The sequence below is a fragment of the Mytilus edulis genome, chromosome 9 (genome assembly GCF_963676685.1).
Source record: "Mytilus edulis chromosome 9, xbMytEdul2.2, whole genome shotgun sequence".
In the NCBI taxonomy this organism is placed as follows: Eukaryota; Metazoa; Mollusca; class Bivalvia; order Mytilida; family Mytilidae; genus Mytilus; species Mytilus edulis.
The window spans coordinates 47,098,559-47,119,459 of NC_092352.1; the positions used below are offsets into that span (position 1 = coordinate 47,098,559).

The 20,901-nt window shown below is 31.2% G+C and overlaps 2 protein-coding genes across 2 annotated transcripts; one reads left to right on the top strand and one right to left on the bottom strand.

Moving 5' to 3' along the window:
* Positions 1–336: 336 nt before the first annotated feature.
* On the bottom strand, positions 337–17,555 carry LOC139489722 (dynactin subunit 4-like). The gene is made up of 14 exons (XM_071276461.1): positions 17,379–17,555; positions 15,440–15,510; positions 11,837–12,015; positions 11,129–11,172; positions 9,485–9,586; positions 8,193–8,269; positions 7,657–7,766; positions 6,346–6,455; positions 5,113–5,186; positions 4,771–4,825; positions 3,904–4,008; positions 3,356–3,456; positions 2,679–2,757; positions 337–2,211 (listed from the first exon to the last, which is right to left on the bottom strand). Exons 1-14 carry the CDS (start codon positions 17,505–17,507, stop codon positions 2,080–2,082), a joined length of 1,368 nt encoding a protein of 455 aa, XP_071132562.1. The 5' UTR covers positions 17,508–17,555; the 3' UTR covers positions 337–2,079.
* Positions 17,556–17,601: 46 nt separating this feature from the next.
* Positions 17,602–20,191, top strand: LOC139489723 (uncharacterized). Its single transcript, XM_071276462.1, has 2 exons — positions 17,602–18,185; positions 19,317–20,191. The coding sequence occupies exons 1-2, from the start codon at positions 17,756–17,758 to the stop codon at positions 19,703–19,705; spliced, it is 819 nt and encodes a 272-aa protein (XP_071132563.1). The 5' UTR covers positions 17,602–17,755; the 3' UTR covers positions 19,706–20,191.
* The last annotated feature ends 710 nt before the right edge of the window (positions 20,192–20,901 follow it).

The window sequence follows — 20,901 nt, forward strand, 5'->3', positions numbered from 1 at the left end:
AACCTCACTAGAATGTTCAAATGAAGACATGTCATTATCTTTAGTAAAAAGAGGGATTCTCCATCCTATAACTGGTGCATTTGAAGTCATGAAAAAGGGTGTTTGATTATGAATGACAGTAAAGTAGAATATCAAAAGTACAAGAGACAACACTGAGAAATACTCTTGTTAAAAAACAAAAGTTTCACTCCGATTCAGTTACTCAAAGTTTTACATAAAGGATTGATATAAGATTTTCCAACCATAACATATGATTGTTAAAGTAACTGTTATATGATAAGTTACTGCTGTGGAAAATAAAGGATTATAAATATTGAATAAACGACATAACAAAAATTTGAAATAAACCACATTTATTTTCAATAAAACAAGCAAACAACCATTTATTTGTAAGTTAAATAATTTATACAATCTCAGACATTCACCAATATACACTAATAATATCAAATAAGCAGCAAATAATCTAATTTAATGATAGGATCACCAGTACCTTTTTCCCAAAAAAATGGAAGAAAATGTAATAAAAGTTTTCATATAATTTAATCAACTTATTACATATGTCAAGTACCTTTTACCCTAAAAGTTGGAAAGTATATTATGTTTACATATCATTTAATAAATAAATAACATCTTTAGGAGTGGATAAAAAAAAATTTCAACCAATAGATTTGAGGGTAAATAAATATTTAATGAAATAAACAAGACCTTAAAACTTTTTGGGTACTAAATAAATAAACAGGATATGATATCCCATAAAAAGGCAAAGAATGACTTAAGTACATTTCAACCACAACATCGTTTAGGAATATGGCGGTTAATTTAATAAGATATTTGAGATTAAATGATGATACAGGTAAGTAATAAGTAAACATTTGAATTTAAAACTGTGTTTAATGGTCTGTATAATACATAAATTTAACCACAAAAGTTTAAACTTGATATACTTGGGTAAATTATTCCCTTCAAATGTTCCCATTGCTTTCATACTAAGAGAATCTATATATCCAACCATCTATCCATAATAGTGCCAGGGCTTTTCTTGAGAACGAATAGCTTGTTTTTTTGTTGTTTTTTTTTTAATTTCAAATACATTCTCATGCAAAGATAAAATTTTAATTAAGATTAGTATTCACATCAGCTTGATAGTTTTTTTTCAGACCAACACTTATCATACTGGAATTACAATACATAGATGATTGACAACTACATAAGATGTTTAAATGCAAATAATATTTATTCATTTGATAGATAAAATACTTTTTTTATGACCTCCATTTTCAGCCAAATAGAAACTTATTTTTATGTTTCACTTTTGGAGAAACTTTAGTTCAAAGATGACAAGTTGATATATATGTATTTTTGTGGTGGAGTACAGCATATAGAATGATGATAAAGCTCAGAGCAAATGGGGATATAAATGAATTACTACATCTTCACAATATTGCACCAATATTTAATATGGAGTATACCATACACTACAGAATGGTAAAAGGAAAATTAAAACTATGGAACTTCCAAACTACAGAAATTAACATTAGTCTCATCTTTTATTTTAAATAAATCTGTCCTTTGCCAAAGACACTGATGTGTCATTTAATTCCTGTATATGATAATCATATGTCTACTAAAACTACATTTAAATGAACCTTTTTAGTTTCATTCTGATTAAAATGGCATTGATTTCAACATAAGCCCACTTTGAAATGATGCAAATTATTTTTGTTAGGAAAAAAATAAAGTTAAATTAACAGTTAAATTCCTTGACATATAATTTTTCCACCAGACACAAAACATTATCTTTGATCTAAATTTATTAAGGGTGGAGGTTCCTTCCTGATTTATCAAATATTTCTGTGTGTAATAATTATGACATCCAGTTGTGCTGTTAGTGGAATTTAAACATTTTTTTCTGCTCCTTGTCATCTTGATAATAAATCCACTTTTTCCAATGTCTTCGACAGCATGAAATTAAAATTTTGTTATAAATAATCGTCTCCCGTTTTCCTTTACATAAATCTGTGTTTCTATAGGATTTTTCTTTAATAATAATTTTTTTTTGTAAATATTAGATCACTATCCCTATTTCTTTGGCTGCACTGGTCCTAGATTAACAAAGACTTTTTGTTCTAGCCAGACAACTTGTGGTTCTTGGTTCTCACTGGTCAGTGCTATGGCAGTGTTGTGGTAATCATGCTTCATCATAAAACTGACCTAAAAGGTAAAAATAATCATACCAAGATGTAAAATTTAACTTACAATGTACCAACATTAAATATAGAAATAAATTGCAACATAATATGTATTAAAAATATTTATCAGAAAAAGAGTACCAATTAATACTGAAAGTTTTTTAATTTCAATTTTTTTTTATATAAAATTTCAACTGTATATTAATATCATAGTCCAATTTCTCTAAAAATAAATTTTATTAGTCTTAAAGAAACATAAAATATTTCTAAACATAAAATGTTTCTATATTTAAAGGTAACATATGAAAATCCCCAAAATAGCTACGTTTCAATTTCGGGGGAAAAGAAATGTTCCTCATGTTATGCATAAAAAATCATAAATACACATGTCAAGAAGACTTTTTTTCATAATCAAAACAAAACATCAAACTCTTTCTGAATGTGATGTTAAAACAAATCTGATATATATAATTAATATTGTAAGAATACCTGTATATCTCCATCTTTAACTTGTGGTTTGACTTTTACATAAAATCCAACTTTGTTTGCTTTTCTAAATGCAATTACACTGAAACAGAAAAATCACTTCAGTTAATAGAATAATTCTGCCTGACATACCAATGAACCCTTTATACAAAAGAAGATCCATACATAGTTGGAAACTAGCTCCTAGCTTTATCTCATGATCTCAATGTTAACAGCACATGCAATCATTTTGCCTGAATATTTAACCTAAATTAATTTCTGACAAATATTACAGTAAATAAGATGTTTAAAACCAAAAGTGGCAAAAAAATCTTTGAACTCATTTTATTGCTTGTGAGTCTGTTGACACTGAATATCATTTTTCTTAACAACGAAAAACCATCAGACTACCACTTTTCCTAACGGAGAAAATACAATTGGTTGGAAATACATTGATTAAAAAAAATTAGATTGTATGCAAACGATGTCACTATGCGATTTACCTAATCAAAGTATCTTTGAGATGATTTATGTGAGTAGATTTTCATGAAAAAAATAAGAAACTCAAATCTTACGTGCTGTAACAGTCTTAAAAATCTGTGTAGTTTTGTAGGGTTACATCATCATTGTGTGATTTCTTTAATTCTAATGCAATGTTTTATGACACTGCAAAATATTCTAAACTATAAATCCCATCATACCTTGGATCATCCTTCTGAGCTTCCTGTTCCTGACTACCAACATCATACAGAGCAGCATCGTCACGACGACTCACAACTATTGTATCTTTTGGCAAGGTTATCTAAAGTTAATCATATTTGTATAAGTAGGGGTATTAACAGTTTTCATTCATTGTTGGGTAAAATGTGAATTTTGTTTGAACATTTAACAATCAATAGGTTTATGTGTTAATCAATTGTCTTGATGAGGTCAATTCTAATTTTGTAATGGTAGGTCTCCTTGCATATTCCCAAGAAAATAAGTACCAAATTTCAATGAAAATAATGGGTCTCTTCCAGCATCTTGATATAACTGAATCCTGATTTCACTTTAATCAAGCTGGCTATTCATTAATCCCCCCCCCCCCCCCCCCCAAATTATAATGCTCAATCTGACATTTCATTAAAAATTGAATGAGACAACTATCCACTTAAGTTCAAATAAAGTGGATGAAAAACAATTATAAATAAAACATTCCAATATCTACCATTTAAAATTTTTGATGTGTATTGAATGTTTAATTAAATACCTTGGAATTGCTGAAGTCATCTTGTGTGTCACCTTCTAGTGTTGTCAAATTAATATTGGTATTGTATGAAGTTGGGTTACATACAGTCAATATCACTTTACAATCCTAAAACAAATTATTATAAGTGTTGCAAGATTTTGGGTTTACAAAACATTCAATATCATATTACATCAGTGCCTTATATTTTTGAGTATCACGTCATGTCCATGATCTTAACAATATTAGGCAGGAAGATCAAAGGGAAAATATTCAAACTGCTGATAGACAAATTATCTAGTTCTAAGAAACTGCTGTAACAAGAAACAATGGATAACTTCTATGTTTCTACTGAAGATGAAGGTAAATACTAACTTATCTAAATGCGTATTAAAATTCACTACCAGTTTTCACTTTTAAAACAATAGCGTATACATTTGGTGTTTATTACTGATCTTTGATAGTCTGTTTGATTTATGAACAACTTTTTAAAATTTTTGTGCGATTTATACCTTGCTATATTTTGAACTCCTGTGAGGACTTAGTGTCAACATCTAGTCATGCTTCAGGGATTCCCTATATAATCAACGAAGTTTATCCCACGAAAGCCCCCCCCCCCCCTTTTATAGCTGACTATGCGGTATGGGCTTTGCTCATTGTTGAAGGCCGTACGGTGACCTATAGTTGTTAATGTCTGTGTCATTTTGGTCTTTTGTGGATAGTTGTCTTATTGGCAATCATACCACATCTTCTTTTTTTTCTTTTTTCTTTTTTCTTTTCAACTATTGAGTATCTTGGATATCATTCGCCTCTCTTTCATTCGCCTCTCTTTTAATTCAGAAAATTATAAATAAAAGTTCTCTAGATAGCATAACCACCATGAATACATACCTTATCAAAATTCAGCTCAGGGGATGTAAATATCCTTATCTCTGGTATATGGCTCCTAAAATGAACAAGATTTCTCTAATAAGAGACCATTTAAATCCATAAGACATAATTGTGTGGGAAAATTTGATCCAAAAGTTATATTGCCCCATTGATACCTTTTCCTTTTTTTTCTAACCAGCATTGAAAAGATTCCATAGATCAATTTAAAAAGTAAGATTTTTTTGTGAAAATAGTTGCAGAAGGGACATCTTTACTCAAGCGTAAAACAATAAAAAAATAATGTTTTAGATATAAAAAATTTACAAATCACTGATATAAGCTAATTTGTATAACACTACTTACATGGCAATCAACTGTATCTTAAACTTGATGGATATAGGGTTGAACTCTGGCTTGCTTAGGTTGTGCTCACATTGCTGAGAAATATAAGTTAAGGTTAAATTGGTTTGATCATTTCTGTAACAACAACAAGACAATATCAAAATACTTCTACATTTCTAAAAGATTAAATAATTTGAAAATTAATACTGAAAAAATGTTCATTCTATTCTTTCAAATTCATACTTAATGGGGGGGGAAATAATTCTTGTGTGCATGCATGAAAATATATATAATGTAGAATTCCATTCATTATATCTACTTTGATACCAGAAAGAGGAAATAATACTAATTTGACAGCATGCATGGATCTCAATGCTCTTCAACTTCTTACTTTATTTGGCTTTGTTGAACTTTTTTGGATTCGAGCATCACTGATGAGTCTTTTGTAGACGAAACGCGCGTCTGGCGTATATATAAAATTTAGTCCTGGTATCTATGATGAGTTTATTTATTGACAGCATGCATACAATTCCCTGCCTTAACAAATCTTTCTTGTGGAGAAATGGTTTGGTAATGAATTTGTTCTTGTAATGATTTATTAAGTACTTTAATGTAACAGATCATACTGTAAATTCATTATTATTTGTGGGATACCAATGATTGTGGGTTTAGTGGGTCCATGTGAACCATGGCTCAAAATGTACAACGAAGTACATAATTTCTATATGCTTGTATGCAGACTTTAGTAAAACCAGAAAATCAAACATCCATGATAAAACATGTTTTCCTTCATCCATGAAAATTGGTACCCTTAAAAAAAAAATTAATCAACAATATGCTACTGACAGCGTGGCCAAATTCTAATCAAATTTAGTAAAATTGGGGACATATTTCAACAAATCCCTAAGAGACTCCATAAAGTTGAGAATAAAAATTGGAAATATGTCCAAGAGACAACAACCCGACCAAAGAGCAGATAACAGCTTAAGTCCACCAATGGGTCTCCATTGCAGTGAGAAAATCCAGCACCTGGAGATGGGCCTCAGTTTAATAAAAATATGCACTAGTTCAGTGAAAATGGACATAAAATTAAACACCAAAACATATAAATAAACTAATTAAAAAACATACAAGACTAACAAAGGCCAGAGGCTCCTGACAAAAATGCAGTAGGGTTTTATGAGATCTCAACCATCCCCCTATACCTATAGCCAGTGTAAAATAAATAAACATACAGCTATATGTTTTACATACTTTACATCTAAGTGATCTCCTAATCAGTAAATGTTTATGGAGAGGATGTAAATCTGTCATCTCACAAGGCTGGAACTCTGGAGGGGCATGTCTCTGACTCATACCAGCCACTGTTGAATGAAAAATACAGAGTTGTTAGAATATATATATTGTAAATCTCACAAGGCTGGAACTCTGGGGGAGCATGTCTCTGACTCATACCAGCCACTGTTGAATGAAAAATACAGAGTTGTTAGAATATATATATTGTAAATCTCACAAGGCTGGAACTCTGGGGGAGCATGTCTCTGACTCATACCAGCCACTGGAAATTAAAAGACAAGAGATGTTAAACCATTTATACAGTAAATTTAGAAATTAAAGATGGATTCTAAGAGGAGAAAATATTAATAGATAAAAAGAAATTCTCACTCTCTTAAATTTTAATATAAATTAGCCAATGATAGGTAATATATGTCCAATTTTTTTTTTTTATGAAAGAAGTAGTATTAATTGTAATTTATAGAGTGATCGAAATATAACATAAACAAAAGATATTTTATGACAATTTTGACATGCCAATTTTTTGAATGATTTTTTAAAGATGTCTTGAAATCTTTTAACATGACAAATTTTCTTAACCAAAAGTATGCCTATGATCATAAAAGCTCTAATTTTTACAGTTCAAACTGCAGTTGTCCATGTAGATATTTATTGCCGTGATATAGCTTTTTAGCGCTGATGTGGTGTAAAACAAACATCAATAAATATAAACATCGCTATTTTGTGCATTTTTCCTTTGATCTTATTTTGTGATAATTTTTCATATCATTCTACTCGATTGAGATGGAAAATTATCGCAAGAAACTAAGGAAACACATGGCGTTGCTAATGAAATTGATATAAAATTGACAACATCGTCATAGGTAAAATAGGGATAAACAGATTATCATTGGTCATCTCAACTCGATTGCCTTTCTTGCTTTCACCATACTGGCTCAAGCGAGAAAATCAATCTCGTTGAGATGATCATCAATAATCTATAAACATATGGAGCGAAAAGGAAATTTTTGAGTATTGGTAAAAGGGGAATAATTCACACAAATTAAAAACTTACAACATACTTCAATTACATGTTCTGAAAATAAAGAGATTGATTTCCTTTCCTCATTTCAAAAAAAGATGATCTGAAGTTTGAGATTGAGAATTTTTGAACTAGCATAACATAAAAAATAACTGTCCCAAAAAAGAATTTTGGTCAAAGGGACATAATTTCATTTTCTATTCACTTCATAAGAGCGTCTATTTACTTGTGACTTGATTTAAACATACTATTTTCTAAATGTAACTCCTGTGTAAATATCTCATCTTTTAATGGTACAAAGGTTGTAACAGTGTCAGCTGGTTCCACAGGGGAGATAATAGTGTCTTCATCTTTTGACCTAAAATACAAAGCAAGTATAATGACTTTTAATGTACAATGATTTCTGTTCCACACCAATATGACCAATAAAATATAAGGTTTAAATCTAGATTGAATACAAGTAAAAATGTGTTTGTAGCATATCAGATTATGTGTTTATTTCTGTTGAGTTATATTGGGATTAAGCGTATTCTTATATCTTACCAATAACAATATAACAATAGTAAATGAAACTTACATTTCTGTTTAAAGAGCCTATCGAACAGAATTAATCATTAAAGGTTCTTGGTCTTTAATTCCATACATGAAAATTAACAGAAACAAAATGAAATTTAAATTAGGAAATGACTGATGGAAGACTAAATGCCCTGGCCAATTAGACACAAAGTATCCCCTTTTCTATGTTAATGTTGCCTACCATATATCATGTATATAAGGTACTTACCCACCAGTGCTAGGAGATGCCAACAATCCTTTCCTCTTTGCTGCTACAGAAACCATTCCATATTTATCCATACCAGCCTGAAAAATGTCTTTCTATAACAATTATCATCCTTTTTTCTTTACCTAAAAATGAACTCCAAATATTGTGCTGTCTATACTTTTTTTTTTATGTTAAATACCTGTATCTGAATATCTGTACTGTAGAGGTCTTATTTCTTTGTTTAAACTAAATGGAGAATGTGTCCCATGGACACAGATGATGTGCCTGCTTTCATATAACGTTATAAAGGGGCATAACTAAAGAGCGATGAAAGTGACACCAACCAAATTCAAAAAGTATCAGTGTTCTACTGTTACATGTATAAAAATAGTTTACGCAACAACTGTAAACAGATAAGGGTAAATAACGGAAATGGTAGCCAATAAAAGATCATAAAAGGGTTGAGAACTCATGGTTTTGGCATATAATTGGGTTTTCCTTTGAAGTAATTGGGTTATTGAACCCTGCAATGGTCAATTGCATTGGATTTTTTATTATTTGTATTGCGTGATCAAGCAAATACGCAGCTTATCTGGAGCTCTGACAAGGGTAATAACACTTAATGCCCCCTCTGCTGAAGCAAGGGCATAAAAAATGTTTAGAGATACAAAATGTATAAAGTCTAATTATCTTTATTTCATATCAAATTGATTTGAGACTGTCATTTCATCTTGCTATACATAAGTCATTGTAAACAAAATTATTAGTTTTATAAGTTCCTTTTTAAACTTCCTCAAAGAAATTTTTTAATAGTAGCATTATCTAAAACTCATTAATTTTAGGTGAGTAAATCTAAACTGTACTGCAGATTGAGCTTTTTTTTTTAAATTTGCACTTGTGAATTTCCCTGATGAAAGATCTGATTACCAAAAAGTTGAATGGAAACAATAAGGACTTCATCCTCTTTCATAGCTAAAACCAGACTCAAATGATACTTCCCTGTAACATTTTGTAATATCTTTTTATCTTTTTTTTTACGAAATTTTTCTTTGATCTTACTGACTGATAATTTCCTTTCTCAGCACAGTAGAATGATATGAAAAATTATCGCTTGAAACTAAGGTTGCACGTGCATGTCGTCATAGATTGTATAGAGATAAACAGATTATCATTGGTCATCTCAACTCAATTGCTGTTCACTCTTTAGCCATTCTAGCTGAAGCGAGAAAATCAATCTCACTGAGATGATCAATGATTATCTATGATAACATGGCAATAACATTTCTTATTGTCATTGAATTTCAATAACTTACAGCATAAGTAAGATAACTCCTCCTTCTCACATATTTCTTTCTTTCCTTTTCAGCTTTCTCCTTCTGGGCAATTTGTTGGTATGTTTCCAATAAGGACAATATCTAAAAAAATATATTTAAAAATGTTTAACTTTAACACTGAAAATTATGTAATTTTCATGCATGCTTTACTTTAAGTAGCCATATAAATTTCTGTAGGGCAATGTAAATGTATATTATGTAATTGCAAAAAGTTTATATAAACACTTACTCAACCATCATTTTAACGGATTAAAAAATCTATCAATCAAATTTAGAATGTTTGATAATCTATTTCAAAATAAAAGCTATCCAATAGTGGGACAGTCTTAAATTGATATTAAATATATATAACGAAACTAAAAAGTAGAAAAAGTTAAGATCTATGTTTTTTAAACAATGCAAATTCAGGACAAGAACAAATTAAACAAACATTTAAATTAGCATATATAAAAGAAAGGATATGTACACAACAGCCAGAGTGGATTTTGCTTTTTCCACCTGCCCACCGTGGGCAGCCCACCCGTGCCCACTCTAGCTATAATCTCTTTTTTTGTAAAAATATTGATTACAAATGCTTATCTGCTTTTTTTCAAGTGATTGTACTTGCAAGTCTTTAGATTAAACAAAAGAAATTGCATGCCCACTCCTATGGGTGGGCAGAGTGGTCAAGGTAGAAATTTTGTCCACCCCGTGCCCACTCCCATGGTAATTTAGCAAGGGTCCGGAAATGGTCATATATGCCAGAAATGACTGATTCTGAAATTCATTTGTCCTAGGCGACAGATTGGGATTTGGATCAAGTTTAATATTTTTGCAGAAATAATTTCAGTCATTTCGTTGAGATCGGTTTTCTTAATCGCCATTTTAAACTTGTTTTTTGTTTTGATATTCCTTTCCTGTAATAAAACTGCCACTCCAGTATAGTGTTATAATCCTGAGGGCCCTCCAAATAAATTTTGTATTGCCTCAGGGGAATATTGAATATTGAAAGAACCATTAGCGATGTCTGAGAAATTGATCATTTTGAGTCATTAATATCATTTCATTTTATACTGTTGCCTTGCCTTCCCTTAACTGCTCTTGAACGATTTTAGGAAAAATGGTAAGAAAATTCGTGAAGTAAATGCGATGCAACAGTTAAAACAAGTTCTTTGATGCTATGAGTATGTAATCAGCTGTTAATGTGATTTTTATAATCTTTTTCAAAAAAAGGGCACCAACTTTAAAGTTATCACACAATGACTGAAATTAGGTGAAAAAAATTCTGGATCCTTGGTATTTAGTATCCATACACAAAATCAGCAGATGCTCAAAAAAGTACAAAAAGCAAAGGAACAGACCTTTTCAATCCCAATAAGGCCATAATAAATAATAGGTTTGTTTGCCCAAACGCTACATGTACCTACCCAGAAAAAAGCTGCCTACTCAAATTCTTTTATTGTCCTGATTTGATGAAGGTTTTTTTTAATCAAATAGGCATGAAGACTAATAAACATCTGATACTTCAATTTCTTTTTCTGAAAAAAGAAAAGAAAATGCCTACCTACCTACCCACTGTCTCAACCTTTGGGTAGGGTTTGGGAAAACCAAAATATTTTTAAGTGTGGCCTAATTATAGCTTACCCTCTTCTGATGTGAGTTATCTTTGTCTTCCCAGTTTCCACTTGCTGCAGAAAAAAAGGTCAATTATATAAACATATCATCTTTATATATATATGATATAGTCTACTGATCATGCAGCTTTCACAATTACAGTTAATATATTGATTGCCAACACATAAAACTACTGTTTTTCCAACTTTTTATACAAAACACAACGGTAGTAAGAAAACTGCTTGAAATTCCAGGTATTTATTGTCCAGTTGCGGGCATTAAATCTTTAAGTTGCAATCAACATTCAGCTTTTTAGAGTAACATCATTTATAAAGCAAGTTTTAAAATGTCCTTTAAATTTTTCAGTTAGTTTTAACAGACTTATAGAAAACGGAGATTATAATAATACTGCTGATATTAAATCACAGTGTCTTATACTTTTTAAATTAATTTAATAATTTCTTTATTTTCAATTAGAAAGATGAGTGCATGATGATTCTTATATCATGTATATCAGCAGGTAAGCTTTTGTTATTGTTGAGCAGTGGACAAAAATGTGAGATTTATTATTTTGATTTCAGGATTAATGCTTAGTTGCTATAAACAAATACACGTAAGAATATTAACACTTAAAATGCAAGATTTTATTTTTTGCGAATCTATCCTGTCACAATTTTTCAAATAAATAAAAACATGGCAAAATATTCTAAACTAAAATTAAGTCTTTAGAGTACATACCAGCAGGTTTATCAGCTATTCCTACATCTCTTGTAGTCCATCTACAGAATCCACACGCCATGTAAAACATCTTCTTTGGTGTAGACTTGTTAGGATCTTCTGGGTTAGATACAGCATGACTAGTGGCTCTTGTTGTCAGAGTATGGCCACAGTTAGGACAATCAAAACAATTACTACACCTACAAATACAAATTTTAAAATATATATGTTAATACAATTTAATAAATGAAAATTCTAAAGAATTGGTGACATATTCACATTAATGATCAGGTTTTGGTATGGTCTCTATCACATACATGTATCCTGTTTTTCTTGTGTTGTGGGATCAGGAAAACTATGTACACTTTTGTCACAACCTTGTTTGACAGAACAACCCTACACTTAGCAAGACATTTTAACACTGTATGACGTATACGGCAATACCCGATTGATTGATGATAACGCACGGTCAGTAATCCCCAAATCTGTTTGTTCTTTGTGGTTTATAGATATCACCAGAAGTCATGTGACATTTTATATCGGACATGTTGACAAGATGGCGATTTCCAAGAAATGATAATTAATTTCAAAAATCAATTTTGATCTCTTTACATACAGAATTAAACTTTTTTATTGATGAACATGTGGTTTATTATGCTTCAAGAACAAAATATTAATTTTTCATTTTTTTGCGGAGTTTCCCTTTAAGGAACATGCTGCATTAGAAACCAAAGCCTAGCTCTATATTCACAGTCTGATGATGATGACAAGATATATATTAAAATTGTATTAAACCAGATGCTCCGCAGGGCGCAGCTTTATACGACCGCAGAGGTTGAACCCTGAACGGTTGGGGCAAGTATGGACACAACATTCAAGCTGGATTCAGCTCTAAATTTGGATTGTGATTAAATAGTTGACACAGCATAGGTTTCTGACACAGAATGAATGTGGTCTAATGAACTTAAAATATTTTGTTTGCCTTTGAGCAATTCACTATGCTGTTGAATATTAATCCTCTCAAAAAAATGTTTGAAGAAATTTTCTTTCTTTTTATTTATGAAATCTGAAATGAGAAAAATTTAACCCCCACCCCCATTTGTTTTCACATTCCCCTTTCCCTTTTTCCAAAACTGATCTCAATTCAAATTTCTAATGGAGTTTGCAACAATAACTACTCATTTAAATACATCATAAAATATTAAAATGTAAAATAAAGTGCTTGTTATCACTGAATTGTAAAGATTGTTTTAATTTATCAGTTGGTAGAACAAGTGAATATACATTGTATATTGTATAAAACAATGATTTAAGTTGATTCAATTACTATTCTGGACAAAGAAAGATAACTCCAATTGAAATATTAATTATATATCTGTATTGTATAAAAGATTTAAGTTGATTCAACTACTATTCTGGACAAAGATTGCTATTGCGCAATACTGAGTAATTGAAAATATTTGCTATTGCACAATACTGTGCAATTGAAGATTTCTTGCTATTGCGCAATACTGTGCAATTGAAAATTTCTTGCTATTGCACAATACTATGCAATTGAAGATTTCTTGCTATTGGTGAATACTGTGCAATTGAAAATTTCTTGCTATTGCACAAAACTTAATATAATAATTTTGGATCCTGATTTGAACCAACTTGAAAACTGGGCCCATAATCAAAAATCTAAGTACATGTTTAGATTCAGCATATCAAAAAAACCCAAGAATTCAATTTTTGTTAAAATCAAACTTAGTTTAATTTTGGACCCTTTGGACTTTAATGTAGACCAATTTGATAATAGGACCAAAAATTAAGAATCTACATACACAGTTAGATTTGGCATATCAAAGAACCCCAATTATTCAATTTTTGATGAAATCAAACAAAGTTGAATTTTGGACCCCGATTTGGACCAACTTGAAAACTGGGCCAATAATAAAAAATCTGAGTACATTTTTAGATTCAGCATATCAAAGAACCCCAAGGATTCAATTTTTGTTAAAATCAAACTTAGTTTAATTTTGGACCCTTTGGACTTTAATGTAGACCAATTTGAAAACGGGACCAAAAATTAAGAATCTACATACACAGTTAGATTTGGCATATCAAAGAACCCCAATTATTCAATTTTTGATGAAATCAAACAAAGTTCAATTTTGGACCCTTTGGGCCCCTTATTCCTAAACTGTTGGGACCAAAACTCCCAAAAGTCAAATCCAACCTTCCTTTTATGGTCATAAACCTTGTGTTTAAATTTCATAGATTTCTATTTACTTATACTAAAGTTATTGTGCGAAAACCAAGAATAATGCTTATTTGGGCCCTTTTTTGGCCCCTAATTCCTAAACTGTAGGAACTAAAACTCCCAAAATCAATCCCAACCTTCCTTTTGTGGTCATAAACCTTGTGTCAAAATTTCATAGATTTCTATTCACTTAAACTAAAGTTATAGTGCGAAAACCAAGAAAATGCTTATTTGGGCCCTTTTTGGCCCCTAATTCCTAAAATATTGGGACCAAAACTCCCAAAATCAATCCCAACCTTCCTTTTGTGGTCATAAACCTTGTGTTAAAATTTCATTGATTTCTATTCACTTTTACTAAAGTTAGAGTGCGAAAACTAAAAGTATTCGGACGACGACGACGACACAGACGACGCCGCCAACGTGATAGCAATATACGACGAAAAATTAAAATTTTTGCGGTCGTATAAAAAGCAGACTTAAATAGTTGAAAGACTTCCTTCCTGTTGTTATATAAAATATACAAATGAGTGAAAATATTTTGTAAAACAAGTTCTTTAAGATATAAAACTTTATGCAAAACACCAATAAAGAATATTGCCTATAGCTATGTTTATGTACTTATGAGACTTAAACAATGATATTTATATTATTTTTGTTTGAAGCATGCTGGCACTGGTTGATTCCACAATCCAGTCTTTGCCTCATTGACAATCATACAAGTACCACATCTTTTTTATATTATCTTTATTCATATCTTATTCCCTCCTTTCCATGTGAACAAATCTATAAATTCATCACTTTTTTAGGGTTTCCAGAATTTCATGCATGCAAAGGTGAACTCATAACATATTATATTAAAACTGTCAATTTCCAAAAACATTCTTTTATAATTGTTCTTAAATAATCAGTACCTCGAATGACCGAATAACACTGTTAATATCCGAATAATACTTGTAATGACCGAATAAAACTTGGAATTTCAATATTAGCACATATTGGTGACTTTTAAACATTGATTATTAAATAATAGTATATTATTGATGTATTTTATAACTTATAAATGATTTACAGAAAGCAGATAAGTTCATAAAAAACTTTTAAAATTTAGTGTGTACATCTAATATGGCGACCACAGAAATCACAATGGCTGCCATTTTCGATGTTTACACTAAATTTAAAATTATCTTTATGAACTTATCTGCTTTCTGTAAATCATTTTTAAATTATAAAATACATTGAAAATACATTATAATTTAATGAATCAATGTTTTAGTCACCAAAATGTGCTTATATAAAAATTTCAAGTGTTATTCAGTCATTACAAGTGTTATTCGGATAATAAAAGTGTTATTCAGTCATATGTGTTACCCTTAAATAATTACCTATTCCTTTTTAGCTTGGCTTCAGCTGCTGGCATGTTCTCCAAACAATTTGGACAGTATGGTGTATCCACCTATTACAAATGTATTTAAAAACGTATAAAATTATAATATGTTTGCTATTCTAGAAAAAAAAAATCAAAGTGATGGATGCATATTGCAAGTAACTGTAGGTTATTGTATGGCCTTCAACAATGAACAAGGCACAATTAGAACACGGACTGAGAGTTATGCCCCTTTGATGTCAAGGAAATAACTGGAAAGACTATTCCAACATGTCCAAGAGAAGTAGACTTTTGTGGCAAATGGTTGAATTTAGTAATAAATAAATGCTTTATCTTTAAATAACTTCAAGAAGCAATATTGACTTACTATGCTCTATAAAAATAGAAAACTTTTAAGTGGCAATATCAAAGGAAGAAGGTCTAATACCACTAAAAAGACTTTCAAAACATGCATGACATTTTGCTTTGAACTACCATTGACCTCCAGTGATTATAATGCAAAAACTCATTCTTCCCAAGAACAATCAGGGATTGTAACGCTCTCCTCCTGGGGTTGTATCAGCACTATCGTTGATGACGAAGTGAATGATTTGGGATGAAGACAGTGTATGAGACTCTGAGAAATTTAAACTGCATACATGTGATTCTTCCGGCGGGAGTCAAAATCTCCCGCTTTTCTGACCCTCTTCCGTGCCTCCCGTTAAAATTTGAAATCTTCCGCTTTATGAAAATGTCAACCTCGTAAAATTTTCAATACACATTTTTGTTTACAAAATCGATATGGACAGAGAAAAAGTCCGAGAAACTCGAAATTGACATGGGAAAAGTCCGAGAAAAACGGAAGTTTCCTGTCATTGATTTTGAGTCAAATACTAAAAATTATATGCCTGGGGTGTTTAGGATTAGACTGTATATACAACAATAAATTAAAGATAATAGGCAATACCTGGTGATCAACTAGCTAGTTTAAGACACAAGCCTGGTTGATTAAAAGTGAAATATTAATAAAGAATTAAATTGTACAAGTTGTATAAAAAACGATTTAATTTGATGCTGTTTAAAACATGGAACATTTACTGAACATCAAAGACAAATGAATTCAACTCAAATATGAAATTTATGGCTTGTTTTCTATCCAAGCCAAGACCTATATAAGTATAGTTGTCTTGGACAATTCTAAAATTTTAGAATTTGACAACATCATGATTCATGATGCAAACCGTATTTTATCACCAAATACCCCAGCAGCAAAAAAAAGAAGACCAAGTATATAGCCAAATTCAACTCGGCCTTGAGATTTGATTTCAAATGGTGCAGATCCTGTACAAAGGGCCAAGACCATGCTTACCAACTTCATGCACAGCTGACTATGGTGGCCCTACTGACTTGACCAAACTTATGGAGACAGCTACCCACCAGCAAGCATACAAGTTGTAGTACAAATCTATCAATTTAACACCTCTTACAAGCATGTTCTGAATCAGTAGTGGTACCAAAGTTGACAATGTAGCTTAATCAGAGGTACTTTTTGCCAACTATGTCTATGTATGATTGCTGATAACTTTATCTTGAATTATACATAATGAATAAATATTAGAAACCCCCTTATCTTCTATTTTTATTAAGTAAAACTGGATATGCAGGTGTTTAAAGGTATGGAATGGTTGTTCTTTTAACAAAAAAGGAAGATATGCAGTTTAAACACACAACAAAACCATTGCGTACGTCGATAAAAAGGTCGATAAAAAATCTCCAGTTTTGAGGCCAAAACTCCAGCTGAAAATTTCCAAATCTCCAGTTGTGGCTTGACAACTCTGTCACATGTATGAAACTGTGAGATGTGACAGTGTAAATGAGTGTTGCTCAGCCACTGACACTGTATCAATTTATCATGTATGATGAGTCATTCAAACAGTTGTGGGTTTAAATCTGTTCACCTCGTGTAGAACACAGTCTCCACATCTTATTTTAAGACAATGTCTGCATAAATACAGCTTGCAAACTGGTTTCTTTTTGCCACATCCACAGACATATTTAACGAGGTTGACGTCTATGAAAGTCGCCATCGCCCCGTCGAAATAAATTAGTCGATATAATGTTTGAAATAGAAACGAATTCTCTCTTTGATTAAAACGCACCAACGAGAAAATGATTTACAATGTGAAGGTCGACAAAAAGGTAAAACGAAAGTGAAAGTGCAAAATGTAGAACATTTGTTACGATTTTTAAATTCTTTCAACATTTATAAACATACCTTTACTATGGATTTTATTGAAACTTTCTAGAAGATATCATTTTATCTATACCTTCTAAGATGTCTAAACAGCCTGTCATATTCTTTACTCATGGAGCTGGACCATGTTTTTATTTGGATGCCAGTAAAGAAAAGTGGTGCAAAGGGATAGACAAACACTCAAATTGTGCAAAATCATTCAAAGATTTAACAAAAAATGCAAATTTTAAAGAACCACCAAGGGCTATATTAGTGTTGAGTGCCCACTGGGATGAAAATATATGTACTGTACAAACGAATAATAAACCAGAGCTATATTATGATTACAGTGGATTTCCCCCTGAAGCTTACAAACTAACTTGGAATGTACCTGGAGATGTTACTATGGCTAAGAATGTAAAAGTTTTGCTAGAATCTAAAGGAATACAGTGTATGGAAAACAACAAAAGAGGCTTAGATCATGGTGTCTTTGTCCCGCTGAAATTGGCTTTCCCAAAGGCAGACGTCCCAGGTATTGTCCTCAAGTTATTAATTTTACTTTATTTGTTTCATTTAGATTTAGTCACTTGATCCTACAATACTTCTGAAAAATCGATGTTTATTTGAATTTATATTCTTTAATAATTGAATTTTTTCGTTACAAATGGAGTTTTTATAAGAAATTCTGAATATGACATGTATGAAAAGGGTGAAGTCTGTCCTAGGTTGATGTTACATTTGACAGCCTATTTTGGACTTGCTGTGTCACATCTAAGAAGGGAGTATGTATGTATATTCATGATCTTAGACGGGAGTATTGTAGTAGGTTACTGACAATGTCAGTGTGACTACTTAAATTTAAGTGAAAAAAAAATCATTATTGAAAAAAATGAAAAGACGTTTTCATGCATCCAATAAAATTGAGATTGGAAAATTGCTTTCTAGATTTAACTTTATCAGGAATTCTCAAAGCTGAATATTTGAAAGCTGATAATGTATAAGAACATAAAACAGCAGAGTTCGCGAAAAGTGGCAGTCCTCAGGATTTTACCACCAAAATTTTGCATAGGACTTACAAAATTTTAGCATTTTTCAATAGAATTAATAGTGAGGACCAGTAGATTTTCTTCAAGAACCACCAGGGAAAAAAATTTCACAAACTCTGAAACAGTTGGAGAGCTATATCATGTATATGACAAAAAAAAACAAGAATGTGTCCTCAGTACACGAATGCCCCACTCGCACTATCATTTTCTATGTTCAATGGATCGTGAAATTCGGGTAAAATCTCTAATTTGGCATTAAAATTAGAAAGATCATATCATAGGGAACATGTGTACCAAGTTTGAAGTCAATTGGACTTCAACTTCATCAAAAACTACCTTGACCAAAAACTTTAACCTGAAGCAGGACAGACGGACGAACGAACGAACGAACGGACGCACAGACCAGAAAACATAATGCCCCTCTACTATCGTAGGTGGGGCATAAAAAAGCCAATTCCATGCAAGGTTAACTTTGCTAGTATTTTTATTACACAGATCTGATATGTATTAAATTTGCTTGTTGGTTTTAAATAAATATCTCAATTGGCTTGAACATGTTACAAATATGTCACTATTTTCAACTAATAACTGTCACTAATGTTGTGTTTTTCGTTTAGTTTTTCAGGTGTCACTGCTGAGAAGTATGAATTTAGAAGACAACATGAAGATTGGAGAGGCTTTATCAGAATTAAGTAAAGATGGAATTCTCATAGTTGGAAGTGGTTCTGCTACCCATACCGGTCTGTTCGATAATAAACCAGCTGACTGGGCTCTTCAGTTTCAGGAATGGATCCAAGATGTTGTCACAAATCCAGATTACTCACCAGAACAGAGAAAATCCAAACTTGTAGAGAGTGAATCTCAGTCTTTTCTCCGATCTGCACATTCAAGATTGGACCATTTTTTACCTATACCAATGGCTTGTGCAGCAGCAGGGTATAAAGCAGGGAAAATACTTTATTCTGAATTTAAAGGGAGCATGTTGATGGAACATTACTTATTTTAATATTTTAATATTAAAACAATAAAATAAAATAAAAAAGACAGAGTTAACATAACAAATTTTCTGTAGTAACTTAAAGAAAGCATCTATATCAATCACATTTATTTGAGACCATTTCATGTAGAATTGAACTCAACTCAGCTAATCAGAGACAAGTTTTGCTGGAGAGTGTGATCTACTAGAGAAATGATCGAGCATATAAAACAAAATTAAGCATATTTCCTTTAGTCCTTTTCGTTGATAAAAACTTTTCACTCTTATTTACTTTTACTTCTATACTTTTATACATCTGTGTATAGATATAAGGGCATCATTTTCATACCTTACTATTTGCTGTGTCATGTTGTCTTTTTTTGTTGTTGATATTTTTATACCCGGTATATGCCTGTACAATATATTTTATATGATGTTACAATATTTTATCTTATCTATTGTTTTGTTGTCAAATATATATTAAGAAGTTACTGTTAATAAATTTGTTTTGCTTCATATATTTTTCTTTTAATTCTGTACATTTTGTAAATCTGTATACCCAATCGACACCCTCAATTATGAGCTACATAATGAAAGCTATATTTATAAATCATATATTTATAAATCATATTTTGATAATTATTTTCACCTTGTATGTCCTGTAATTGATCACATCTATGGCAGCAGGTCTGTATGAATAATGGTCCCATTGTCAACCCAACATGTCTTCTTTTTTTTATTTGTAAGGAACATTCTTCTTATCAATATTCAAGCCAATTTATTCATACTTGTTCTGACCATTTTTATAGTTGAGTAAAATTTTATATTTCAGATTTAAGTTTCAATAATGATCAGTAATAACAGGCAAATCAGCGAGTCCAGGGAAAATGGATAATCTTAGGATATAATTCCTTTCAGTGTAATTATGAGAGTTTACTTCCTACAAACTAATAACCTCAATATAAACAGGTTCAAAAGATGACCAATGTTAGATGTAAAGGGATACTTATAAATTGCCATAGTCAATTTTCTGTCAACCAATCTGAAGTTGTACTATTTAAACTGTCACAAATGGCTGATTTGTCTCATTGTCAATCATACCACATCTTCTTTTTTATAGGACGTTGTGAGTTTGAACTTTGCTCAAAGTTAGGTGCTTTGAACTCTGATTGATTAGTATCTGCTAGCTTATCTGTAGAAGTTTATTGGTTCTCAGGTTTGAAAAT